Source organism: Indicator indicator, chromosome 1 (genome assembly GCF_027791375.1).
Source record: "Indicator indicator isolate 239-I01 chromosome 1, UM_Iind_1.1, whole genome shotgun sequence".
Lineage (NCBI taxonomy): Eukaryota > Metazoa > Chordata > Aves > Piciformes > Indicatoridae > Indicator > Indicator indicator.
Genome location: NC_072010.1, coordinates 130,897,254 through 130,924,802, shown reverse-complemented (window position 1 = coordinate 130,924,802; position 27,549 = coordinate 130,897,254). Strand labels below are relative to the sequence as shown.

General features: G+C 53.4%; 1 protein-coding gene across 1 annotated transcript; it reads right to left on the bottom strand.

Annotated features, from left to right (window-relative positions):
- Positions 1-3,538: 3,538 nt before the first annotated feature.
- VEGFD (vascular endothelial growth factor D) lies at positions 3,539-26,892 on the bottom strand. The gene is made up of 7 exons (XM_054388167.1): positions 26,803-26,892; positions 14,250-14,460; positions 10,756-10,946; positions 8,930-9,078; positions 7,583-7,680; positions 3,970-4,165; positions 3,539-3,665 (listed from the first exon to the last, which is right to left on the bottom strand). The coding sequence occupies exons 1-7, from the start codon at positions 26,890-26,892 to the stop codon at positions 3,539-3,541; spliced, it is 1,062 nt and encodes a 353-aa protein (XP_054244142.1).
- Positions 26,893-27,549: the final 657 nt, after the last annotated feature.

The following is a 27,549-nucleotide window of genomic DNA, read 5'->3' as shown; positions in this document are numbered from 1 at the left end:
TCAATCATTCTGTGCCTGCCCTGCAGCCACTGCACCCCCAGCTCTGTAAGAAGTCACCTGGTTGGTGTGACACGGATGCAGCTCTGCCTTTCTCTAATCTGCCCCTCCCCAGATCTGCTCTCAGTGGTGCTGGAGCCACAGCCTGTTGACCACACCAGATACTGGTTTGCTTCTTTTTGGCTCAGCTCTACCAGAGTTCTGTATTTAGCTGTAGATCTGAGTTTCTGTTTTTGCAGCTCTGAGCCCCCACTGAAGTGTTTCAGCATTCAGCCTCAGCTGGGTTAGGAGGCTTCTCTTAAGAGACCCTTCTGATTGTACCTCTCAGACTGTGTTTGAATACATCTTTTAAAGCATCCTAGGAATTTATATCCTAGAGTTTACACTGAAGTGCCAGGACTCCTGGATGGGTTCTCAAGACAAAAGTTAAACAAGGGTAAGGACCTGGTGGTGGAGGAAGGAAAAAGCCTGCAGTGGCAACAGCAGATGGAGCTCCTGCAAACCTCAGCCCTGTTCCTACTGCTGGAGACACAAAACATCTCCCTGTGAGGCTGGAGAAGCTGTGCCTGATGTGTGCTGTGTCCTACCACAAGTGCTCTGCACAGCACTGCTGGCTGTGCCCATGGTGCCCATCAGTGGGGGAGCTGCCTGCTGTCTGTTTTTTGAATGCAAGCTGAGCTGCTAATCAACTCTGAACAGGAGCCCCCCAGGACTGGATAGCTCATCTCCAGCTTTAGACAGGCAGCCAGACTGAAACTGCAAAGCAGGAGCCATTTATTGTAGCAACACTTGAAAATCCCTCAAAGGAAAGCAGCCTTTCTTCAAGCTGAGGGCAGGGATCCATCCAGGAGGATCTGGACAGGCTTCAGCTGTGGGCCACTGGCAACTGAGGCTCAGCAAGTCCCAGGGCAAGGTCCTGCAGCTGGCCCCCCTCATGTGCTCAGTTTGCTTTACTGCCTGATGGAGCACTTTCCTTTTAACTTAATTTAAAGCAGACTTTCTGCTCCCCAGTGAAACATTCCCAGTGAAGTTTGTGAGTAACTGCTGAAGTAGGAGTCTGACAGGAAGGAAATGAATGGCAGGACGTCATTTGTAACCCCTGGCTTGTTTGCTTTGGGATGTGGAGTGTAATAAATGAGAATGTAGATTCCTTGTCCTGGCAAACCTCTTGCAGCTCCAGAGAGATCAATTCATGCCAGGAGTCAAAAATTAGAGGGCAACAATCTCTTTGATACTTGAAAGTTGAAACCCTTGTAACAGTTCTTTAGAGAGCACAGAGGAAGCTGACCACTCCAAGAGCTGCCACAAATTTTTGGGGAGGTTTCAAGCTTTCTGTTTGTTTTTCTTTTATGCTACTGTAAAGCAAAATAACCTATTTTAGATAACAGAACTCCTGCCTTACAGTGGCACAAGAAAACAAACAACAAAACCAACAGAAAGCAACAAGCAGAATCAAAAACTTTTGGGGGGCTGGAAAACAGGAATCACAGAATCCTAGGTAGGAAGGGACCTCAGAGCTCAGCTCCTCCAATCTCCCCACCATGCCCAGGGGCACCTCTCAACTAGGCTCAGCTACTCAAGGCCTCATCCAGCTTGGAAACAGCTCATGGAGGAGGCAACCACAGCCACCACATGCCTGTGTGTGTCTTTAAAGCCTCTTGCAGGAGCAAGGGGACTGTGAGGCTGTGCTCCTGCTCCTGAGCTGCTTCACCTGGTTTTGTACTGGGGTCACATTGCCCTCCTTGTCCTCAGCAGGGGAGCCCAGTGCAGACCCGCAGCAGCACTGCTGCAGGGCCTCCACCCAGACCATTCCCAGGTCAGGCTGTGCTCCTTGGTGAGGTGTCCCCAGCACAGGTCACAAGGACAGCCTGCCAGAGGGTTTGCACAGACCTGGACCACAAGAGCTTAGGAAAAGCTTGGGGCAGCCAACCAGGGTCACATCCTAAAGGCCTTGCCCAGACAAGAGACACAAGACATTATCTGGTGCTTTACCCCAGGATTCAGTGCAGCTGATGAGCCCTGGCTCTGATTTCCCTAGAAAGCAATCTGGTTTTCCCTCTTTCAGTATAAAGAACCCCAGGTGCACAGCAGAAAGCCACTCTCTATTCCCTGCATTGTGTCAAGCACTCCAACTCCTGCAGTCTTAGACCCTTGAGACCATCAGGTCCAACCATTACTCCTACTCTGCCAAGTTCACCACCGAACCATATTGGTAAGCACCGCACCTAAAGGATCTTTAAACCCCTCCAGGCATGGTGGCCCCACCTGCTCCCTGGGCAGCCTGTGCCAAGGCCTGACAAGCCTTTCAGTGAAAAAGAGATGTCCTAATGGCCAGCCTGACCCTCCCCTGGTGCAGCTTGAGGCCATGTCCCTTGTCCTGTCACTCATCAGTGTGAGAAGAGCCCAGCACCCACCTCTGTGTTGTCCTTCCAGGCAATTCTTGCAGCAGTTGTTTTGTTTGCTCCATTCCCTTTGGTCAGAGTGCAGTGGGGAACTGGAGAATGCAACCAAGGAGACAAGAGCATCCAGCTAGCAGGGCTGCCACTTCCAGCTCAGGCTTTGGCTCACCACATTTCCTCTAGCCTGGCTCACAGCATGATGCTGTCCTTGTGCTCAGGTTGGGTCTCACACTGGTGCTGAGCTCTCATGCTGCTGAGAGGAGCGGCAGGGCAAAGCTGCTGCAGGCAGGGCAAAGCTGCTGCAGGCAGGGCAAAGCTGCTGCAGGCAGGGCAAAGCTGCTAGGATGGAAGGAGAAGCCTCCTGTGGTGAAGAGTGCACTGAGGAGTGAGTCCCTGTGTGGCTGCCATCCCCTGAGGGAGAGGAGCACACTGCAGCAGCAGCACAGAAGTCAATGACATGTGGCTGTGGGGAAAAGAATTCAGCTGTGCTCAAACTGGTGGAGCAAGGGACCTGGTTTGGACCTGGGCTTGGGCAGAAGCCAGTCCTAGTGGCCTTGGGGTTTTGCTCATTTTCTTTGTGTTGGGCAGAGCTTTACAACAAGAGAGGAAGAGGAAAGCCACTTGAATAACTGATGTCTTTATTTTCCTATATACACTTAAATATGGCACATCTGACAGCAGTTGTACAAGACACTCCAGGTGGTCATGGAGAAGCTGGAGAGCAGATAGAGGGCTCAGGGCTGACCCTGCTAGAAGCCCACTCCTCTACACTGCCTTTCTGAGGGAAGCTTCACCCACCAGCTGCTTTCGCTAAGGACTGCGAGGCTGTGGTCAGCTACTGCCAGTTGCTGCCAGGCCTGCTGTGGACTGTGGCTATCACCAAGGTGCCACCTCCATCTTCCAGGCTGCTGAGCTGGCTCTTCCCACTCTTGCTTCCAGCAGCTGTGAGTTGTTGGTGCCTCTCAGAGAACAATTAGCAGTGTCCCAGAGGATTCCCCTGCAGTTAGTGATTAATAAATAAATGCAGACTGGATTCAGTCATTCTGCTTCTCTTGCTGTGGAAGAGGTTCCTGCTGGCTACAGTTTGAGTCAGTGACAACTACTTTGCAAAGCAGTGGGTTTTGGAGGCTGGGGAAGCTCAGTCAAGGAGTTTCTTTGCTCTGGGACCCATGAGGACCTCTCTTCTCCTTCGGGCAGCGGCAGTGCCTGGGGCACACTGGTTTGGCAGTTGGGCACATTCTGGGTTGTGAGGGACATTTGTCCTCACAGCTGTTTGACAGAGGAGACCACAGTTACAAGCAGCACTGCCACACAACAGCCTCACTGCCACACAACAGCCTCACTGCCACACTGCTCAGCTTGTCTTAGGAGCTCTGCAGTTCTCTGCGCTGTTGGCAGAGTGTCAGCAGCCCACCAGAGAGGGAGCCAAGACTTTGTACTGCCTCTTCTTCCTACCCCAGCAATGATTTAATTCCAAGTGCACCTCCTGGCTAGTTCAGCATTTGCACCTCCAGCACCTCTGCAAGCTACCTCAGGAACTGCAGCACAGCCCCTGAAGGAGAAGGACACTTACCTGCAGGTCTCAGGGTGAAATATCTTGTGTTTGAGAGCACAGCTCTCCTGGCTCTCCCTGCACAAATAGCAGCTGCAGTTCTCTTTACTCTGAAAGAAATCCGTGGGGCACTTCTGCCTACAGACACATTCACAACTTTCTTCATCAAACTCCATGTGCTGTCCACACATAGCCAGCTCAGCAAGGGGGGGGAGCTCTGCAACAGAGAAGCAGAGAACCAGAGAATGGTTTGGCTTGGAAGGGAACACCCCCAGCTCCCTCAGCCTGTCCTCATAGCAGAGCTGCTCCAGCCCCCTCATCATTTTTGTGGCCCTCCTCTGGACCCTCTCCATCAGGTCCATGTCCTTCAAGGCTGCCAGTGCCCTTTGCTGGCTCCTGTCCAGCTTCTCCCCCACCAGCACCCCCTGGATTGACATCAAGGGTTGCCCAGACCTAGGTGCAGAACCCTGCCCTTTGCCTCATCAGACCTCCTGAGATTCTCCTTAGCCCCCTCCCAGCTCTGCATGTCTGAGCACTGCTTCTGAGGAGGGCTGCTCTTGCTTGGCAGTCACCAGGGCTCACACATATCTCTGCCCAGCTCTAGTCTTTAGGAGTTTCTGTCGTGACTTACAGTGCAGAAAAGCACTTGAGGGACCTGGGCTGATCATTTCCCTCACTTCACTACTGCTCTTTCTCCTGGGCTATGCAAATGCTTTTGGGGGGTGCTGGATATGAAAACAGCCTAGTGTCGGGTTCTGGAGTGCACAAACCTTTACTGGACAGCAGGGTTTAAAAAGAACATCTCAGAAAGGAGAGCCAAAAGTGCACATCCCCAGCACAAGCTGTCAGACTCATTGCTCAGTGCACCTCATTGTCCACCTACTGTGGGAATGTTTACAACAGTAGTGCTAAGTCTAATAAGGTGTGAGCTGATGGACTGCTTCCACAGGAGCAGATGCACCCTACTCAGTTAAGTAAAGGGGAGAATCCTGAGCTTCAGAAGCAATACCCCGGGCAGGGGAGCTCACTGTCTCCTGTCTCATCTACCTGCCCTCAAAACACACACCTGGAGGACAAATTGAGACTAAGCCTGGCAGAAAGGGAACTCCTTTGGAGAGAGCTTTATTAAAATGCTAGCAGCACATCCTGGGTTAAAGGGCACAGCATAGAAGGTGTCATGGGAAGGTCATTTCCTGCAGCTTTGCAATTAGCTCTTGGATCTATCCTAGGGAATGTGGAATGTAAGCTGCAGCCATGACCCCTGCAGCCCCAGCTCTCAGGAGCCAGGGAAGGCTTACCCAGCACTGGAAAGAAACCTTCATTCTTATTCACTTCATGCTGGAAAATCAATATCCAGGCAAAACAACCTCAGCCTTACTGGGGTGGGGGGAAGAAAGCAGGAATCAGCCCCAAATTCCTGGTGATAAAGCTTGGGGTGTGTGAAGTGGTGTCGAGTGTTTCCATCTCACTTTGTTTCCACCACAGGTTTTAAAGTGCTTCTGTTCCAGCCAGTGCCAAACACAGAGTGCTTCAGAGAGGGGTATTGTGGCTGAGGGAATGCTGAGTGCCTGGCAACAAAAGCTGTAACTCAGCAAACCACAGATTGTAAAGCTCCAAGCTGGTGTTAAACAGCTAAGAGTTAAGAGGACTCTGGCTACTCACAGTCCTCTGGGTCTGCTCTGAAATACAGAGAATGCTCTGCAGACAAAAGCCTAACTTGAGCTTAACTACCTAACCTGGAGAGCAGAGGATCTCATCTATGGATAGATTTGTGGAATGGGTTGGGTTGGAAGGGACCTTGAAGATCTCCCAGTTCAAACCCCCCTGCCATGGGCAGGGACACCTCCCACCAGCCCAGGTTGCTCAAGGTCTCATCCAGCCTGGCCTTGAACACCCCCAGGCAGGAGGCAGCCACAGCCTCCCTGGGCAGCCTGTGCCAGACTCTCACCAGCCTCACACTCAATAACTTCTTCCTCAGTTCCACTCTAACCCTGCTCTGCCTCAGCTCCAAACCATTCCCCTCTGTCCTACTGCTCACACCCTTACAAAAGCCTCCATACCCAGCCCTGAGGACCATGGCTGCACCTCTGCTACTGAGCACATTCACCCCACCTTTGCCAGGGATCTGATGGGAAGTGTAAGGTCCAGAAGAGGATGACAACATTTTTCTCCTTCATTGGTAGGTTATTCATCACCAAGCTGCATTGCTTTTCTCTGGCAGTAATTTGTTAGCTTTAAAGCTAACAAAAAAACCCAGAGTCGGGAAGCAGTTTGTGTTTACTGGAAAAATGGTGTGAGAGGAGAGACCCCAAGCCACTGACATGGAGCCCTGGGCAGGGACCATCAGCACCATGAGTGCTGTGGAACAGACAGAACCACTGCACTATTCCTGGGACACACTTTGATAGTTCAGTAAAAGTCATTCTGGAGGATTTCTTCCTTGCTCTCACAATGTTACCCACAAACACTGCATGAACTTTGCAGCTACAGTTCTCACTGAAACACAAAACTTTCTGCTCAAGCTCATTGACTTCCTTGGCTAAAGCATAAAGCAGCCCAGACCTGTTTGACTACCTAAGCACCTTATCATTATTACCTTGTTATCATCATAACGAGTAGTTAAATACTCTGAAAGGTCATAAAATCTTTTGCACTATCTACAACTGAAAGGCGGGACTGATTTTACTTTGTTTATTCCTAAGTAAGTCTGCTCTTAAGAGTCTCCCTCAATAAAGACTCAGCACCTTCCCCATGCAGTACATCCCAGAGGATATTTCACCCTCTGCAGTTCAAAAGCTTTCCCTAGAGCCCAGCACACAGATTAAGAGCCATGTGAAATAGAAATGTACCCAGCCTGCCCTCTCCCCTCTTTGTAGCACTTTGCTGCTCAGGTTGCTAACAGAACCACAGAATGGGTTGGGCTGGAAGGGACCTTAAAGACCATCTGTTCCAACCCCCCTGCCAGGGAAGGTGGAAGGCAGCTGGGGGCTTTGGAGGGAGTGTTTCATTTGAGGGATGCTAAGGGAACCTTACACTCTGCAAAACAGCAGCTTTCCAACCAACTTATCAGCTGCAGCTCCAAAGCCATCCATAAATAAACACCTCTCAGGCTGACCTAGTTCCAACTCCCCTGCTATGGGCAGGGACATCTCCCACCAGCCCAGGATGCTCAAGGCAGCAGAAGTCAAATGTCCAAGCACAAAACCATGAGGTGGGGATAAGCACACAAGGTGATTTGTTTTCAGAAGAGTTCACAGGCTCACAGGAGGTTAGGGGTTGGAAGGGACCTCCAAAGATCATCCAGTCCAACCCCCTGCCAGAGCAGAGGCATAGAATCCAGCACAGGTCACACAGGAACACATCCAGACAGGGCTGGAAAGGCTCCAGAGAAGGAGACTCCACAACCTCTCTGGGCAGCCTGTTCCAGTGCTCTGGGACCCTCACAGTGCAGAAGTTCCTCCTCATGTTGAGGTGGAACCTCCTATGCTATCCTACAGCATTAGCCAGGTCTGCCTGGGGTTGCGGAGTCCAAACTCTCCCTCTCTCAATGGACAAAAATGGGACAAACCCCAAGTGCAAGCCAAGCAGCCTGGAAACAGGCAGCAAAAGAGGTCCTTGGCCATTCCAGCTTTACCTTCTCGTCTGCTGGGGTGCTGTGCATCTACCACACATTCACATCTGGCACTGTCCCAGACCCATCCATTGTGGCACAGTTTGTTGCTAAAGGGGCATCTGGAAGAAAGGGAAAGAAAATAAAAGAGGGCTTGAAAACCCAGGAGCAGGAGTGCCTGCTGCTGTGCTGGCTCTGTCCCTTGGGTGCAGGAGCAGTCTCTGGGGTGCTGGTGCTGCAAACAGCCTAAGCCTGAACGGCTTTGCTGGCTGGGCTGAGCTGCCTGGCTCCCAGCAGCTGGTGGAGCAGGCACAGCACACATAGCACATCACAGCGAGGAGACAGCCAAGATCTCAGGGCTCCACGGTGCCCTAAAACAGGCTGCAGTGCTCCTGCCCTGCAGCTGTGCTAACCTTGCCCTGCTACCAGAGTGTAGCTCCAGGCCAAGCCTGCCCATGCTCAAGGCAGGGTCAGAGGGGCCAGCATGACTTCTGGGCACTGGGAGGGAGCTCACATCCTGGGAGAAGGCTGAGATTATAGAATCCTAGAATGGGTTGGGTTGGAAGGGACCTCCAAAGGCCATCCAGTCCAACCCCCTGCAGTCAGCAGGTTCTGCATTTGTGTGGGAAGAGGATTCAGAGTGGCCAGCAGGTTGCCTGGGGGCTCTGCTGGAATGCCACCTGTCCCCCAGCCTGGGTGCCTGACTGAAGGGCAGGTTGGTGGGCAAGCCTGCATGCAGGGCTGGACAGAGGCATCTGAGCTGACCTCCAGGGAGTCCCTCAGGTCTGTGCTCCATGAACACAGCCTGGGCTCAGCAGGACTGCAGGTATCTCATACCATATCTCGGAGGCAGATGTGAGATCACTTTCCAGCCAGTAAGCCAGACAGATGCAAATCAGAACCAGCTGGAAAGTGCAAAGCCATGGCTCACACTGGTTCTGCCCCAGTGTGCCATGGGAGGTGGCAGAGGGCTTGAGCTTGGGCACAGCACTTTGTGCACCCTGGCTAAACAGTGCAGGGGCAGAGCTGCTCGTGTCACGTTGGCAAGATGCATGTGGGCACACCCTGATGGTCCAGTGGCACACAGTGTTGGTATGGGCACTCTGAAACACCTCAATGTCCTCATAACTCCAGAAGGAGCTGAACTAGCCAGGTGCTGAATGAGCCAGGTGCTTCTTGGATTCTGGTGCCACTCACTCCAGCTCCCCAGGGGCAGCTGAAGCTTTCAAACCCTGAGTGATAACCAAGTCACTTGGAAGAACTGTTGGGCTACCAGGAAGGGAAGGGACCTTTGTCATGCCCAGATCAGAACATGACTGGCACACTGGGGATGCACAGCCTGTGTGGGAGCCTGCAAAGCAGGGAACTCACCCATCCTCTTCTCGGTCCCGGACAGACCTCCGTATGATGGTGAACTGATGGTGCTGGGGGTTTGACAGACACTTGCAGCCTGTGTGGTTGGCAACTTTGATGGGCACAGGCTCAGGAACACTTGTCAGGGGGACTGAGATCTCAAACAGCTAGGTGGGTGAAAGAACAACATTATTTTTTTCCAGTTTCTATCATGCAGTTAACATTGAGGGTTTTCTTCTGGAGACAGTTACTGGAGGTACAAATGAGCAGGGGAAGAGAGGAACAAGCAGTGCCCACCAAGGTAGGAGCTTGCTGTTCTCAATGCTGTGTCAGCAGTTATTACACACCCAAGACCACTCAAAATCATTTGCAAACACACTTAAAAACATGCTAGGGCCAAATGGGAAAGATACAGGTGCTGGGAGCTTGGTTCCCAGTTCCATCATCAACCACTTGAGAAGACAGATGTGCTAGGCTGTGAAAGGCTGTAATCAAAGCACACATCCTTAGGAGCCCACTTTAACCCCCACAGCCTCCTCAGGGAGGGAAGAAATAGCAGTAGATAGAGCAGAGTTCATTCTGCTCCAAGTGGGCTCCTGCAGGGAGCTGAGAACTGTCCCCAAGAGAGAGAGAGCTGGACAGGGAGCCTGGGATATCAGAGAGGCTGGCTGCAGGTGGTGGGAACAGCCCTAAGCAGATCATTTCTAACAAGAAATCCAGATGCTGTCACTGAGGTGGGAGCCATCCCACTCCTTGGGAGGAACAGGTCTGGGCTGGTGGTGGATCCAGCAGTGGAAGGCAGCTGGGGGCTTTGGAGGGAGTGTTTCAGCTGAGGGATGCTAAGGGAACCTTACACTCTGCAGAACTGCAGCTTTTCAACAAACTTATCAACTGCAGCTCCAAAGCCACCCATAAATAAACTCTTCTTAGGCTGACCTAGCTCCCTGAGCTGATCAGATGTCTTTTGTGTGTGGCCATCAGCTCATAAGTCCTTCCTCCTTCTGCTGTGGAATGAAAGCAGTTAATGAACATAGACACAAGCGGGACAGGCCCTGATTTATTTCACTCCAGCTATATTCCAGCACAGCCAAACCCACTGGGATCACATTCCAACAGGCCTGAAACAAAGACAGAAGGGAACTGAACGTACTCCCCAGGAGCAGGATGAGGGGCGATGCAGGAGCAGGCTGCAGGAAGAGGCTCTCTGGCTGGTGCCTTTCTGCTCACTTTTGGCACTGCTCACTCCAGCTCTGCTCTCTGTCTCCTGTTACACCTTCTCTAACTGACTGCTGGTCTAAGCCTTTCCTTTCCAAGGGACCTATGATTTCAGACACTCATATCCTAAGGCATTCACATGGAGAACATCTGGTGTCTCCTGCTGGGAGTGGCTCACCTCTACAATTGCTACCCAGCCCTTCTGGCACCCTTGGCAGTTTGGAAATGCACCTCCTGGACGTCTGGCCTCACACAGCAACTTTTCCTGGAGTGTCTCTTAATCCTTTGGTGCAGAGGAACCAATGCTCTCAAGAGGCTCCAAGCCCAAGAAACAGGACATCAAAGGAGGGTTAAACTGCTTGACAACATGTGAGCCTGCAGTCACCTTCCCAGGGCCTGGTTTCCCATCTCTACCCCTACAGACCTGTTTTTAATCAGGCAGCATGAGGGTAAGGGTTGGTATGGCTCCTGCCTGCCTTCACTCTGCATATGTGAGAAATTATTTCTTCTGTTTGTTATGGCAGCACAGACAGAGCTGTCATAACAGGATCTCAGAACCCAAACATCCTCCTTGCCCTCCCTTCTCAGCAAGGCAGGCTGAGGAGAATGCAGAGGACTGCCTCAGTTACCGTCTTGGAGACATAGGTGGTGCTGGTGTTGATGCAGCTCAGGCTCTCCTCGTTGCAGCAGCCCCCACATCTGAACACAGTCACACAGGGGGGCTTGAAAAACTTGTTGGTGGTTGTGCCCAGCTCTTTGGCCACTTCCACGCAGGTTTCCCTTGGCACACATTGAGTCTTCTGCCACTCCTCATCTATGACTGCAGAGAACAGAACATTTTAGGAGCCAACACAGCAAAACCAAGCCTCTGATTAGTGAGGGAGAAGCATTTCATACAGCAAAATGAAGTGCTGGCAGGCCAGCTGTACTCACTGGTATCCAGCTGCACTGACTGGGATCCATCTGCACTGACTGGGATCAATGTAAGGATCAGAGAGAGCCTGAGTGCAAACTGATGCCAGTAACTCAGAGCAGCTGCCCTGGCAGAGGTCCCTGCACTGCTCTGCCTTCAGCTGGCAGTGGGGATGCCCAAAATCTCTGCTGATTCCTGTGGGCTCAGAAGAGCTGCTCAGATTTCCCCTAGCTGAGAGTCTGACAGAGCTGACCCACAATCTGCCCTGCTGGGCTCCAGGGCAGACCTCCTTTGGGTCATTTTATCCTCTCCTTGTGTGTTTCCCCCTGCAGACTAAGTAGAGGCTGAGCCTGGCTGCAAGGGCACATTAATGATTACCAGATTCTGGTCAGAGGCATTATTGCCCCTCCTGGATGCCAGCCAGGGAGCACTGCTTCCAAAGTGTCTACTGAAATCCAACACAAACAGCCTCACACCTCAGTGCCATCAGGGGGTTCCAGTTAAGAAGAGGAATGTGAATTCAGGCATGATTTGCCTCTTCAGAACACTGGGGCAGCTTCCACACGCTCAGCTGGTGCAGACCAGGGGTTTCCTTAGAGCAATCTCTCACAGTCTGGCTGTGGGAAGGAGAATGCAAGAACTGACTGACCATGGGGAGAGAGCTCTGACACTGCCAGCAGATGAATCCTGCCTCCAGTCCTGCTGTCCCCAGCAGGAGAAGGACACAGAGATGCTGGAGAGAGGCCAGAGGAGGCCACAAAGATGATGCAAGGGCTGGAGCAGCTCTGCTGTGAGCACAGGCTGAGGGAGCTGGGGGTGTGCAGCCTGCAGAAGAGAAGGCTCCAGGGGCACCTCAGAGCTGCCTGCTAGGACCTGAAGGGATCCTGCAGGAAGGCTGCAGAGGGACTTTTGCTGGGGGGGTCTGGAGACAGGCCAAGGGGGAATGGTTTGAAGCTGAGGCAGAGCAGGGTTGGAATGGAGCTGAGGAAGAAGTTGTTGAGTGTGAGGGTGGTGAGAGTCTGGCACAGGCTGCCCAGGGAGGCTGTGGCTGCCTCCTGCCTGGGGGTGTTGAAGGCCAGTCTGGATGAGACCTTGAGCAGCTGAGTCTAGCTGAAAGGTGTTCCTGGGCATGGTAGGGAGTTTGGGGGAGCTGAGCTCTGCCTGAGCCATTCTAGGATTTGCTCTCAACTCTTTTTTTAAGAGGTGGCTCTGCTTTACTCAGACTCTTGCTTCCCTGCTTTGACAGGATTACTCAAGAGCCATCACTGCTCACACTTTAGTTCCTGATTTAAATCATGATGTCTGCCACCCTCCAGCAGGCTGCTGAGAGATCAGAAGTGACTTTGCTGCTGAGAACACTGCTCTGACTTCCAGTGCAGCTCACCTCTGCTGTGTGCAGGCAATGCCTACGACTGCAGGGACCTTCTGGAAAGCACAAATCCAAAATGATGGAATCTTGTTCATCTCCAGGCCACACTGTCTCCAGAGCAGCATTTCTTTCTCTTTCCTGCTTGCCTTGCCTTTCATTCTTTTCAACTCCTGACTGTTTTTCTTTCAATCCTGTTTTTACTGCTGCAAAGCCCTTCCCCAGGGTTGATTCACTCCACTTCCCAGTCAGGCAATAAGTACAAGAAACAGGATTTGGGGCTCCTAATTCTGATTTCCCAGCTTAAATGACGAGTCACTAAAGTCAGTAGGACTTCTAGAGTAATGGTGATCTATCAAACAGCAACCTCATGTCAGGCCTTCAAATAGCAGCTCAGGTGTTTGCCAAGCTCAGGGAGCTGTGGCAGGCAGCCACCTCAGTGGCACTTCCCTGAGTGCCAGCAGTGCTGACCTTTCCAACTGCACTCATCCTCACTTGGTTACGCACTGCTTTAGCAGAGGGCTGCTGTGGGAAGGGGCAGTTGCAGAAGTGGGTGTCCCATTCTGTCCTGCAGCAGCCTGATCTGTTCTGTGAGCAAGGGCAGCTGCTAAGAAATGTGCCTCTGATGCAGGCTCTCTGCAGTGCTAGGGGAGCTGAGCTGCTCAGGGGAGGCTGTGACTAGGGGAGGTTTAGGTTGGGGATTAGAAGGAACTTCTTCACTGAGGGGTTCTCAAAGCCTGGCATGGCCTGACTGGGAGGAGGCTGAATGCCCATCCCTAGAGGTGTTTACAAGAGGCAGAAATGTGGTGCTGAGGGCCATGGCTCAGCCCCAGCCTTGGCAGGGCTAGAGACTGGTCAGGTCTGCCCAGCACACCACAGAGGCAGGGTATGCCAGGGGGGTGAGCTGACTTCTCGCTGGAGAAGCTCAAGGAGCTTGCAGTTACGGTACCAGCTCCTTGCTCTGCAATTCCCACCCAGATACTGCTGCTGCTGCTCTACTGCTTTACATCAGGGTATAAAAGGGATTGCTCTGCTGGCAGCAAAGCTCCTCCCTGTCTGCCTGTGAGCAAATGCTGAGCTCCAGCAGCTGGCTGCCCCCTGGGGCAGTCATCCTACCCTGTTCCTTGCAGGTTGGCTTCCCCTCCTTGCAGTGGAGAGACAAATCCATACCGAGCCCAGCTCCCCTTTGGAAGCACACAGAGCACAGCAGACCTGGCTTGGTCACCAAACAGGGAGGCCTGTGGCAGCTGCTGCCTGATACTTCCTCCTGCAAAGTCACTCCCCAAGCATGCTCTGTTGTTGTTTCTAGTGTGTTCAGAGAAGCAGGGAATGGCTCAGGCTGGAAGGGACCTCAGAGCTCAGCTCCTCCAACTTCCCCTCCATGCCCAGGGACACCTCTCAGCTAGACTCAGCTGCTCCTCAACCAGCCTGGGCTTCAACACCCCCAGGCAGGAGGCAGCCACAGCCTCCCTGGGCAGCCTGTGCCAGACTCTCACCACCCTCACACTCAACAACTTCTTCCTCAGCTCCACTCTAACCCTGCTCTGCCTCAGCTTCAAACCATTCCCCCTTGGCCTGTCTCTAGACCCCCTCAGGAAAAGTCCCTCTGCAGCCTTCCTGCAGGATCCCTTCAGGTCCTGGCAGGCAGCTCTGAGGTGCCCCTGGAGCCTTCTCCTCTGCAGGCTGCACACACCCAGCTCCCTCAGCCTGTGCTCGCAGCAGAGCTGCTCCAGCCCTTGGGTTATCTTTGTGGCCCAGCTCTGTGGCTCTAGCAAACCCCTGGTACTTGAGGCTTTACTACTCAGGATCAGTGGTGCTGCAGCAGAGGTGAGGGTCTGCCCTACCTTTCAGTGTGTCAATGTCATAGAAGGCAGCAGCAAATCTGGTGGAGCGATGGGATGCAGCCCGGGAGTCCAGGCTGGCCAGGCCCTTCAGCTTCAGCCTGCACTTCCACAGCTTCCAGTCCTCTGAGTGGGTGATCCTCAGCAGCTCCTCCAGGCTGGATGCCCTCCTAATCTGCTGTTCTGACTGCTCCAGTGCTGACAGGTATGTCCTCTGCAAGGGGGAGCAGAAGTCAGGATCCCTGCACCTTTACAGCCTGTCCCCAGAGCAGCACAGGGAGCAGGTCAGTTAGGGATAGGACTGGGGAGGATGGAGCAAAAGTAAAAGTGGGGAGATTGAGATTGGATGTTAGGAAGAAGTTGTTCCCCATGAGGGTGGTGAGAGACTGGCACAGGTTGCCCAGGGAGGTGGTGGAAGCCTCATCCCTGGAGGTTTTTGCAGCCAGGCTGGATGTGGCTGTGAGCAACCTGCTGTGGTGTGAGGTGTCCCTGCCCATGGCAGGGGGTTGGGACTGGCTGAGCCTTGAGGTCCCTTCCAGCCCTGAGAAGTCCATGATTCTATGTGTACAGAGAGGCAGCCCTGAGCCCCTGGGAGACCAGGAGCACACAGGGATGTCCCAGCAGCACTGATCTGCTGCTCTGTGCCCACATGAACTGGAAAGTGGAAGCCCTGTGGCTTCTGTGCCTGAGCTGGCCAGCCTGAATCCCATCACCCCTACAGACAACCTGAGTGAGCAGCTGGTGAGCACAACCCTCCTGCCTCTGCAGCAAGCCACCTCAGGTGCCAAACCCTTGTACCAGCTGTGAGACACCACTGCAGGGCCAGGTGGCACAGCTGGAAGCTGTCCTGGTTGCAAGGGCCCATGCACAGGACATGCAGTGTGCTGCAAAGCACAGGCTGCAGCTGCCACAGCCCATCCTGGGTCCTTCGTCAGCCACAGAGGCCTCAAGTGCAACCTCAGCCCAGCACTAGCAGTCACTGCATTCTCCACCTCTGCATCCCACTGGAAAAGCCTCCCTGGAAGGTCCTGCCCTATCGGTTTGAAGTTGTTCATCACCTTGACCATACCTGTTTAACAGAAACCTAACCTTGCACAACACCCCCAGCAATGCTCCCTGCTCTGCCTGCTGCTCTCTGGCAGCAATGTTTGTGCCTCCCTCTGTCCAGGCACTGTTTGTTTCCACTGACTCACCAGGGCTGCGAGCTGCTGCTGCAGCCCCAGTGCCAGGTTAGCTCTGCAAGGGGCTCAGCTGCCCTGGGCTGAGAGCTGCTGCTGCAGCTCCAGTGCCAGGTTAGCTCTGCAAGGGGCTCAGCTGTCCTGGGCTGAGAGCTGCTGCTGCAGCCCCAGTGCCAGGTTATCTCTGGGCTGCTGCTCTCAGCTGCTCTCTGCCCATGCAGCTGACTCTTTGACTTGCAAATGCAGGGCTGCAGTGCCAGCTGCCACCAATAAAGCACACCTCTGGAAAGCGAAGCTGAGGCACAGGGAGCTGGCCATGGGGAGCACAGAGCAGGCTGCAGGCTGAAACAGCAGCATTCAAGTGCTGTGTACAGGGCTGGGGAAGCAAGGGGTCACCTCCAAGAGGAAGGGCTGTAGATGAGCTCTGGAAGGCAGGCCCTGGGTGCAGCTGTTATTTGTTAGTGAAACATCTGTGGCATTTATTTTGCAACATACAGATGTTAGCCTTTACCCAGGGGCCAAGTTCCTTTTGGGGTGATTACCTTCCCCTGACCCAGAATTCCTGGTGCAGTTCCCTCAGAAGGAGTTATTTGTTCTGCTCTCATGCCCATCCTCCAACAAGAGGAGGAACTTCTTCACTGTGAGGGTCCCAGAGCACTGGAACAGGCTGCCCAGAGAGGTTGTGGAGTCTCCTTCTCTGGAGCCTTTCCAGCCCTGTCTGGATGTGTTCCTGTGTGATCTGTGCTGGATTCTATGCTCCTGCTCTGGCAGGGGGTTGGACTCAAAGCCCTCCAGAGGTCCCTTCCAACCCCTAAGCTCCTGTGAGCCTGTGATTATCTGGTGCTTCAGCAGGCTGCGATGTCTCCTTCTGCAGATGGCTGCAGCCCATAGGAGAAGCAGCTGCCAGGCTTTTCCTGTCTGGGGGAGTCTGGGGAGCCTCTCTCAGCACTGAAGGACGAATGGCTCCCAAGGAACGTCAACACTTAGCACCACTGACTGGCTCTCAGGATGGTTTGACAAACAAGCCACTCCGGATTCTGCTGATCTAGGGAAGCTGAAATGCAGCTGGAGGTCAATGTGTCAATGCTCATTTGCTTGAAGAACCCCAGAGAAATTCCCCCCTGCTCAAGAACTGCCTCTTTGACTTTGCAGAACATGACTGTAGGGCAAGTGCTGGCAGGGGAGCTCCTAACCAGCCACAAAAGTGCTGCTCTCCCTCTCTCTGCAGTGAAAGATGTTCTGGGGCAGCATCCAAGGCTGCCAAACCAGCCTGGATCCACAGAGAAGCTGTAAGCTGAAATGAGAGGACTCTAAAACACAAGACAGAGCTCTGCACTCTTGTAGAAGTGCCCCTGGAGCTTAGAGCTGCCTTGCACCTCCTGAAGGGATCTACAGGAGGGCTGCAGAGGGCTGTCCTGAGGCTGTAAGAGATGCTGTGTGCAGCTCAGTAGAGTAGCAGATTTCAGTGGTTTGTCCTTGTCTCTTCAGCTTCCTGCTGCTCTTAATACAATTTTCCAGTGCTCCTAAGACCAGACACTCAGAAACAAAGTCAGAGTCCTACTGCAGTGAAGCTGGATGCTTTTCATAGCACTGACCTCTCTGTTCCCCAGCTCAGTGTCTGTTCCCCTTTACTTGAGCTGAGAGCAGCATCACTGCCATGAGGAAACAATAAGTGGGTTAGCATTGTGATTCTTGGAGAACTCCAACCTCTGTGCTTCCAAAATAAACTATCCTGGGCTTGCTCTCTCCTTCCTGGCAAGCTCAGGTTCCAGAACAAGCCTACAAGTAGTTAGCATTGGAAAGGAACAAGAGAAGAAGAAGAAAGGTCCAGTGGCCTTTCCCCCCTTGGACACTGGTGTGAATCACACCCTGAGTTCACTGCCCCCTCGATTGATGCTGGTCAAAGACTTGGCTTCTGCAGCATGTCCCACAGATGCAGAACACCACACAGGGCCTGCACTCTTCAGACCAGGCTGCCTCTTGAGAGTTACTGTGGACAATCTCCTGTCAGATGCTACAACTCAGCAGCCTGCAGCTTTTCTCCCTGCTTGACAAGCTCCCAGGAAGAAAAAAATACCCAACCCTGTGCGAAGTGATGGCTGAGGGACTCCGAAGAAGCCACGTTTGCAGAACCACTTCTGCACCCCTCACCTCAAGAGGGACCTCAGGGAACTGCTTGGAAAAGTCCATGGCAGAGCCCCCAAGCTGCTGCAGGCAGTGGAAGATCTCCCTGTGAGGCCAGGCTGAGGCAGCTGGGGCTTGGAGCTTGGAGCAGAGGAGCCTGAGGGCTGCCCTCAGTGCTGGGGAGAAAGATGTGCAGGGCAGTGTGGGGAGGACAGAGCCAGGCTCTGCTCAGGGCTGGTCAAGGACAACACAAGGGGCACTGGGTGCCAGCTGGAGCAAAGGAGGTGCCAGGGCAAGAGAAGGGAAACCTTTTTGCCTGTGAGGATGTGGAGTCTCCTTGTCTGGAGCCATTGCAAAGCCCCCTGGCTGTGTTCCTGTGTGCCCTGCCCTGGGTGCTGCTGCTCTGGCACAGATGGAGGCTGTGAGCCGTACAGTGGGACAGCAGCTCCTGCTTCCAGCTAACCATGTCAGAGCTCTTCTCAGCCAGGGTCACAGAGCCAAGTCCTGCAGCAACACAAATCCTCAACCTCAGCACTGTGCCTAGGCCAGGAGTGATGATCCACGGCCCCTCATCACCCCTGTGCTCATCATGGTCCATCCTCTCAGAGCATAAGCAATACAAGGAGGGCACCAGCTTTGGCTTGCCAGGGAAGCAGGCTGTGGCTGTGTGACATAGAGTGATCATTCTCTTGGTGCCATGGCAGGACAAAGAGGGCCACACATGGCTAAGTTTAGACTACAGCTTCCCAAACAAGCCAGTCTGGGAGAGGGAAATGGCACTGCAAAGTGAGGGCACTTGGACATCAACAGAGCACTGGCAGCATGTGAGGACAGCCTGAACCTTCCTGTGGCTGTTGTGTTCTTGATTCAGCAGGAGCTCCTGCACTCACTTCAAGAGATGCCATGGAGGAGACAAAGACCAGAAGTTGAACTCCTCCATTTCAGTGCTGTTTGAAGGCATCCAGATCTGCTGCCCCAGCACAAGGAGGACATAGAGGAAGTCCAGAGGAGGCCACAGAGCAAGACCTGAAAGAAGGAGGCCATAAAGATGATCCAAGGGCTGAAGCAGCTCTGCTGTGAGCACAGGCTGAGGGAGCTGGGGGTGTGCAGCCTGCAGAAGAGAAGGCTCCAGGGGCACCTCAGAGCTGCCTGCCAGGACCTGAAGGGATCCTGCAGGAAGGCTGCAGAGGGACTTTTGCTGAGGGGGTCTGGAGACAGGCCAAGGGGGAATGGTTTGAAGCTGAGGCAGAGCAGGGTTAGAGTGGAGCTGAGGAAGAAGTTGTTGAGTGTGAGGGTGGTGAGAGTCTGGCACAGGCTGCCCAGGGAGGCTGTGGCTGCCTCCTGCCTGGGGGTGTTGAAGGCCAGGCTGGATGAAGCCTTGAGCAACCTGGACATGGTGGGAGATCCCTGCCCATAGCAGGAGTTGGAACTGGCTGATGTTCCCTTGCAAACCAAACCATTCCATGAATCTCTGAGTGCACCTTCTCCAGAGGCATCACCATCTCTGCACAGGTGAACATGAGCACAGACAAGAAACAGCAAGGAGGCTGCTCACTCTTTTGGCCAAAAAGGCTCTCAAACATTACAGCATCTGAGCAAGACCCAAAACTGGAGGAGAAGCACCTTCTAGACTGCTCCACCTCTGATTCTGGGTGATAAAAGTTTCCTTCCAGACTCCCTTCCTCAGGAGTCTGTCTCCTTGGCTTCCACTGAAGACAGGAGACTTAATTACCTGTTTTCTAAGGCAGCTGAGTCTAGCTGAGAGGCCTCCCTGCCTGTGGTGGGGAGGTTGGAACAGATGAGCTCTGAGGTCCCTTCCAGCCTGAGCCAGTCTAGGACTCTATGCCCAGACTACAGCCACAGAATCACAGAAGATATCTGGTTGGAGACCTCCAAGATCATGCACAGTGCAACCTTCAAGCCAGCACTGTGACCCAGTCACTTGGCTTTGGAGAAGGGTTTTGGAAGGCTCAGAAGCAGAGAGCTGAATGGAACCAGAGGCCTGGGTATTATTTCAATACTTGAAAACATTTTCCTGTGCAGGTTCCTCCAGTTCCTGCTTTCATTGGTTTATGGGTTTGCCCCAAGACACTTTCATAAACGTTTGGGAGTGTGCCAAGCTGATTCTTGGGCCAGGTTTCAAAGTGTCCCTTCCCAAAGCAAAGCCACTGCCAGCCCTGGATGAACTGAGGTTACCCCTAGCACATGCACTCATTTTCCTGGAATTGTAATTTTCCTACACTGACATTTCCCTATCAGCTCAGGAGAGTCTCCCAGCATGGGCTCTCAGTCACACTGCTAAGCCAAGGGAGAAGTGCCTCTGAGTGTGGCACATTCTGCACATCCAACGTGACAGCACCATGGGCAGCCTCTGTGCAGCTCAGTCTGACACACACAGTTCCTCCCCAGCTGCCACACTGGATCCTCCAAACTCACTCAGCAAGCTGCCCACCTGACATCCTGCTTCAGACCAAGCTGTCTTGGCACCCTTGTGATAAGGAGAGCAGCCCCAGATGGCTTCAGTTGGAAGGGACCTCAGAGCTCAGCTCCTCCACCATGCCCAGGGACACCTCTCAGCCAGACTCAGCTGCTCAAGGTCTCATCCAGCCTGGCCTGAAACACCCCCAGGCAGGAGGCAGCCACAGCCTCCCTGGGCAGCCTATGCCAGACTCTCACCAGCCTCACACTCAACAACTTCTTCCTCAGCTCCACTCTAACCCTGCTCTGCCTCAGCTTCAAACCATTCCCCCTTGGCCTGGCTCCAGACCCCTCAGCAAAAGTCCCTCTGCAGCCTTCCTGCAGGATCCCTTCAGGTCCTGGCAGGCAGCTCTGAGGTGCCCCTGGAGCCTTCTCTTCTGCAGGCTGCACACCCCCAGCTCCCTCAGCCTGTGCTCACAGCAGAGCTGCTCCAGCCCTTGCATCATCTTTGCGGCCTCCTCTGGCCTCTCTCCAGGAGCTCTGTGTCCTTCTCCTGCTGGGAACCCCAGAGCTGGAGTCAGGATTGGAGGTGAGGTCTGAGCAGCGCAGAGTCCAGGGGCAGAATCCCCTCTCCTGCCCTGCTGCCCACACTCCTCTGGCTGCAGTCAGCCCTTCCCAAACACCTGTGGCACCCACACTGGATTGCCAAATCCCTTTTGCACTCAGTCTGATTCTGCTGAAGCAGCCAGGACCTTGTTGGTGTTCCAGCACTAACTGAGGGGCCTTACCCCTTGAGTCATATATGGGAGGGAAATAGGAAAAGTATGGAGATGGCCTTCAGAAAACTGCCTTTCTGTTAATGCAAGAAACTAAACTAAGCTGCTGAGCTGTCCTGCTGCCATTGGCAGAGGTACATACAGAGCTAACTCCTTCACAGGGACAAAAAGAGCAAACTCTCCTTGGCCATGGGCAGCTAGGGTCTCTGCAAGCACCATGGGGGCATAGAGTTTCATCCCCATCCCTGACATCCTGGTGAGAATCACAGAGATTTGCAAAACATGCTGGGGAGGCAGGGAAGAGGGGAGGCAGACAAGAGACTGGCAGCTAGTGAGAGGAATGAGGAGCTCCTGAGGAAGGACAACTTCTGTAGGGAAGGGATCATGTCAGATGGACTCCCCTGCAGCTGAAGCTCTCAGCTCCTGTTCTCCCCTGCCGCAGTTGAGCAATGCAGTCACTGTGAGACAAAGCCTCACAGCCAAGCCCAAGTCACAGCAGTGGCCAAGGATGCACCTGGCCTTACCTAGCCTGAGAGCAAGGATTTAAAGCAGCAAAGATGCCAGACACCGAGTGGCAACTCTAAAGCTATTGTGCAAAGGGTTTAATGGCAATAGGAACGACTGAGTTATCCTCTACAGCTCTGCCTCACTTACCAACAGTGCCCACAGGAGATGTGGCACAAGGAAGCCCTGCTCAGACCTGGGCTGGAGCAGACACAGTACTGCTCAGAACAGACCTTGCAGACACAATGGCAGAGGTCTCACAAGCTGGAGCTTGCAGCAGCTGTGGGTTTTGCTCCATTTCAAGCAGATTGTTTCTCTGCTTCCTGCAGGAGCCTGCAGCCACACCACATCAGTGCTTAGAAGAGCAGCAGTGCCTGTGGCACAGAAAGCAGAGCAGGCTGCAGGGAGCAGAGCAGCAGCACTCACTGAGCCCGAGCTGATGGCTTGCTTTGGCCGCCTTGTGGCCACAGATCAACAGAAAGTGGCTCCACTACAGCTTGAAGAGCAGACAGGATTTGTTTACTGCTTCTTAGGAGTGAGAAGTGCTGTTGATAAAGCAGCAGTGTGTTAGGAGTTCCCTTCCAAACTGATAAGGGCCAAGGACAGATGCAGTGTGGCACGGCAACAAGGCAGAATTGTTCTCTTATCCTCCCCTGTAGCTTGTCAAGGCACTAACAGATAAGGCAGAACAAATTGGCTTTCCTCATCACCCCCTGAGAGCTTCCCACTCGTCAAGCAAAGCACAATCCTCTCCCCAGGAATGCATGGGTTTGGCTGGTCCTGCCTGTCAGAGATGGTAATCACAGCAGGAACAAGGCTGGGATGATCAAATCCTTGCAGTTATCAGTCTGACCATTTCCCTACTCTACAGGTTTAGAATCTTCATTTGAAGGAGTTTGCCAGCTTGGAGAGGAAGCTGGATGTCAGGAGGAAAAGAGAAGCTTTTACACAGAGAAATTCTTTCCAACAGCCTGCAGAGCTGTGTTTTGTTCTAGGTGCTGAGCAGTTTGCTGTGCTTTCAGGAGCTGCCTTGGGGGAAGGTAACCCAGGTGAGAGAAGATCTCCTAGAAGCTTTCTTGTCTAGGAACTGAGCAACATTTTCAAGCAGTTATCAGGAGCCTGTGCAGATCTGTCTGCAGATCAGTGCCAGAGGTAGTTACAGAGACAAAAGCTCACACCCAGCCCTGCTGTTTAGGGTTCTTTGGAGAGCTCTGTTTGGGTTGCACAGACAAACTGCAGCTGGAGTTTGGGAGAGATGCAAGGAACTCCACAATTCCTTCTGCTCAGAGTGGGATAGCTCTCCAGTATTTCCAAGCCTTCCCAAAGGGAAGGATTCTCTCCTTAGCCAGTACAGGACCTGAGAATCATAAGGAAGTGCTGTTGTACCATCACCAATGGACAAGGACTGTGCACCAGCAGGGTTTAGGAAGTGGCTTCTGCCTCTGCCCAGCTGAGAGTGGCAATAAGAGGTTGTAGAATCCAAGACCTGTTAGAGCAAAACTGGCCACTCAGGGCTGTACCAATGTTTGGCACAGAAACAAAGAGAAAGTTGAGCTGTGGAAAACAGAATCATAGAACCATAGAATCAAGCAGGTTGGAAAAGACCTCCAAGAGGGACTGCAGGTAGCAGAGAGCAGTTCACTTCCCAGGCTAAGCATGACTAACCCCTCAGTCTTTTATCAGACAGCAGAGTTCTAGGTCTGTGATGCTCCTCAGGCTTATCAGCTGTGGGTTCCAATCAACCACAGGAGGGTTCCCCATGGGGAGAAGACCTCTGCATAAAGAAAAGTCTGTCATAACTTGGGCACTCCCAGCTGTCCCTTTCTCTTGTGTTCCCCTGTACAGGTTATTGAGAATGTAAGGGGCAGAACAGGGCAGGGAGCAGTGCTGAAGACCTTCAGCCTCCTTAGAGAGGCTGCTTCAGTTCTGGAAAGCAGAACAGCTCTCCCAGACCACTGGCTTCTCTTGGCAAGAAGTGGTCCTCAGCTCTGATGAACACAGGCCCCAGCTTTTTGCATCTGAGAGCAAGAGCAGAGACCTGCCAGGGCTCAGCACCTGATGCTCAGCAGATGGGGTCTGTGCTGAACCCCACACCGTTCAGGGATGAAGCACAACATGGGGGCAGGCCACTGCAGGTCCAGCCCATGTGGGTGAGAGCAGAGGATCTGCTCTCTCTCTCCTTCAGGCCACAGGAGTTGGGCAACCAGGGAAGGGAAGCTGCCAGAGTTGCCTGTGGAAGGGCAGGAAGATGAACAGTGATGGAAGAGGGCAAGATCTGGCTCAGGAGGCTGATAGCATTCAAGCAGACCAGGACTAGAACCTCAGGTATGGAAATCTGGGTGGTTGTGACCACAGAGGCAAAGCAAGAAGCTAAAGATAGAGGATGGAAGGGGGGACCATGGTCAGACACAACCAGAAGCAAAAGAGGGTGGCAAGCAGAGAGCACAGGAGATGAGGCTCTGAACCCTGCAGGTGAGGGGACACAGATCAGATGCTGGGACTGGAACAGGCTAGGAATGGAGAGAGACAGGAGAGCTGGGGCTGGTGGGCAGGGGACTTGGTGTGCACATGGAAGGAGAAAGGACTCCTGTGCCCAGAAGAGGATGGAGTTTCTGAAGGGCTGGGAGAACCCAAGCAGGATGCAGACACTGCTGAAGCACCACAGCTTGTACCCAAGCTTTTAAATGCTTACAGCATTAGGGCATTTGGGGAAGGGTCATAGGGGAGCATTTAAATCCTTAGCCTTCCCAAACCCTACTGCAAGTTACCAACCTGACACCACCTGAGGGGTGAAACGGGTTTAAAGCTTCAGGTGTCCAGGGCAGAACTCAGCTACTTGAACTCCTGTAGATGAGGGAGAGCAGGCTGCTGGTGGTGAATCCTTCTTGGGTCTCAGCAATTGTGCACTATCTGCACCCTGAGCTTGTGGTTTTACCCAGGCAGTGCTGCTGCTGGCCCTAAAGAACTGAGGATCAGTAAAGGATGGCAGGGGAAGGCAGTGCAGCATTGCTTTGTTCTGCAAATTCAGCTTGAGGGGCAGTCAGAGCAGGTCTAATCCTGTGCACCACTGAACACTGCAGCAGGAAAGACTTTGGGTAGGGTATATCCACACATGCACACACCAAGGCCTGCAGGGCACACATGCTGAAACAACCCAGAAAGCTACACTTTGGGCAAAACAGGGAAAGAAAAAATCATCACCACCTCTGTCTGCACAGAAAGAGCCAGCAGGAAGGCTGCAGAGGGACTGTTCATGAGGGGGTCAGCAACAGGCCAAGGGGGAAGGGTTTGAAGCTGAGGCAGAGCAGAGTTAGAATGGAGCTGAGGAAGAAGTTGTTGAGTGTGAGGCTGGTGAGAGTCTGGCACAGGCTGCCCAGGGAGGCTGTGGCTGCCTCCTGCCTGGGGGTGCTGAAGGCCGGGCTGGATGAGGCCTTGAGCAGCTGAGTGTAGCTGAGAGGTGTCCCTGGGCATGGAGGGGAAGTTGGAGGAGCTGAGCTCTGAGGTCTCTTCCAGCCTGAGCCATTCTACTGGAGTATGAAACACTGGAACAGGCTGCCCAGGGATGTGGTTGAGGACCCTGGAGACATTCAAGATCAGACTGGATGTGCCCCTGGGCAGCCTGCTCTGGTTGGAGCTGTCCCTGCTGCTTGCAGGGGCTTGGACAAGATGACCTTTGAGGATCCCTTCCACCCCAATGCAGTCTGTGAAACCCAGGCTTTCCCATAGCTCTTTTTAGGGTCCCATACCTTTGGGATGGTCTTGAAAACTAACAGTGATTTGCTGTCACATCCATCCAGGGCCCTGGGGCTAAGCTGGCTGCTGAGGTGTAGGAGCCAAACTTCAACAAGAACAGTTCCAGCTGTACAGAGGCTGGATGGACAACCAGAGCCCAGTGAACAAACCACACCAGCTCAAAGCAGCTGAAGGGCTTTCTCTTGTGCTGCATAAACGTGGCCCCATGTGAGGGCAGAGCCAGCACCACTGCCAGTCACACAATGGTCAGCATCCTGTGTTAGAAAGCACCTCCTGCTGTAAAGGAAGGGATTCCTACAGGGGAGAAACCACTGCTTGTCACAGAACCTTAGAATGGCTCAGGTTGGAAGGGACCTCAGAGCTCAGCTCCTCCAACCTCCCCTCCATGCCCAGGGACACCTCTCAGCTAGACTCAGCTGCTCAAGGCCTCATCCAGCCTGGCCTTCAGCACCCCCAGGCAGGAGGCAGCCACAGCCTCCCTGGGCAGCCTGTGCCAGACTCTCACCACCCTCACACTCAACAACTTCTTCCTCAGCTCCACTCCAACCTTGCTCTGCCTCAGCTTCAATCCATTCCCTCTTGGCCTGTCTCTAGCCACCCTGGGGACAGCAGAGCTGGAGGCAGGACTGGAGGTAAGGTCTGAGCAGAGCAGAGCCAAGGGACAGAATCCCCTCTCCTGCCCTGCTGCCCACACTCCTCTGGCTGCAGCCCAGCACACAGCTGCCTGCTGGGCTGCAGGAGGGCACTGCTGGCTCCTGGAGAGCTGCTCAGCAACCAACATCTCCAAGGCTTTTTCTTCAGGGCTGCTCTCAACCCACTCTGCACCCAGCCTGGATTTGTGCCTGGGACTGCCCTGACCCAGCTGCACAGGGCAGATGCCTCTGGTCCCAGTGCCTCAAAGCAGAGAGTGCTGAAGCAGTGCAGGAGAGCAGGCACAGGGCTCAGCCTGCAGGCAGCCTGCAGCACACATCTCCTGCTACTTCTGATACCTCTGCTGGCAGCAGCAGCCTGCAGCCCAGCTCAGCACACAGGTTAGCACGGGGGGCAGCTCACAGCCCTCCTGGCAGCAGGGGGCTCACTGAGGTGCAGACAAAAGCCTCAGCTTGTTCGGCTGTGTTGCTGGAACACAAGCTGCCTGTCCTGGACCACACACTGCCCTCAGCCCTTTGGATGCACTGCTCCTGCAGAAACTTGTTCCAGCTTTTGTCCTGACTGTTCTCAGTGATTGTCTTGGATGTTCTCATGCTGTCTCAGGAAGTCAGACCTGAACAACCCCACTCTCCAGGTGAGGTTTCAGCTGAAGTTTTGTTTCATCCCCAGCAGACAGTGTGCTCTGTTACTGGCAGCCACTGCTTATGTCCTGGGTAACATCTGCTCAACAAACAACAGGGAAACATCTCTCTGGTTTCTGGCAAGCAAGGGAACAAGTGCTGAACACATGTGGCTAGAGGGGAAATTCTCAGTACCAGCATGCTGACCCTGCAATCAGAAGTACCTGCAGCACAGAGGTTTATCTACAAGCATTCTACATGCCCTGGCTGGCATTTGTGGTCACATTTTGCTCTTATGACTGACATTAAAAATTGAACTGAAGGATGAAGAACAGGAGTAATTAGTACTAAACAGGAGAAAGACATACAATACTGAAGAGCAAATCCGGCTTTAAACTCTTTGGATGTTATTTTTTTCCTCCTTCTGTGGCTGCTAAAGGTCTGTGCGGCTGAACCATCACAAAACCCCTGGCACATGTGCAGCCCTGGTAGGCTGGGTTGCTAAGGATGGCAGCAAGTGAAGCTCACCTACCTTCACAGAGCCATTCTCGTAGTCAGAGCCTTGCAGCAGATGCAGGAAGGAAACCATGAACACGTTGAGAGCTGCCCAGGGTCTGCACATCCTGAGCTCTGAGATCCACGGGGCGCTAGGCAGTCAGAGTGCTGCGGCCAGAGGCGTCCCTTGCAAAAGGCATTTCCCTCGTGGCAGGGCAGAGCAGGAAACCTTCTCCTACGGACTCACAAAGGATTCCAGCATCCAGGAGTCAATGTCTGGCTCTCCACTGCTCAAGACACTTGCAAGCTCACCTAGAGGATGGGATTTCCCCCGGCAGCCTCCAGACGCACTTGCCAGCAGCTCATTCTGCGGGTTTAGGCGGCTGCCCGGCTGCCCCTGAGCATCTGCACACTCACAGGAGTCATGGTTGCATTCCAGCTAAAGTTCATTTCCAGACACAGAGAGGCATTCAAAACCCATCAGTGGTCCAGAAGAGGTCAGAACCCTGCTGTGCTGGGTGCTCGGGCAGGCTGCTAGGTTGGTGGTGTGGTAGCTGATGTTTTGAGCCCGAGAGCTGTAATCCAACCCTGGATCAAGGCTTTTTTTCCCAGCCTCCATGGAAGCTTGCAGCAGCATGTGTCTTAAATCTAATACAGACTCTGGCAGCAGCACAGGCAAAGTTTGGCTCCAAGCCCATTCTGTCCCTGCCAATAGCAGAGCAGTTGTTTAACTGATGCAATCTGGCCTCCCATTATTGGGAAGCAGCTCACCTGAAATGTGAGA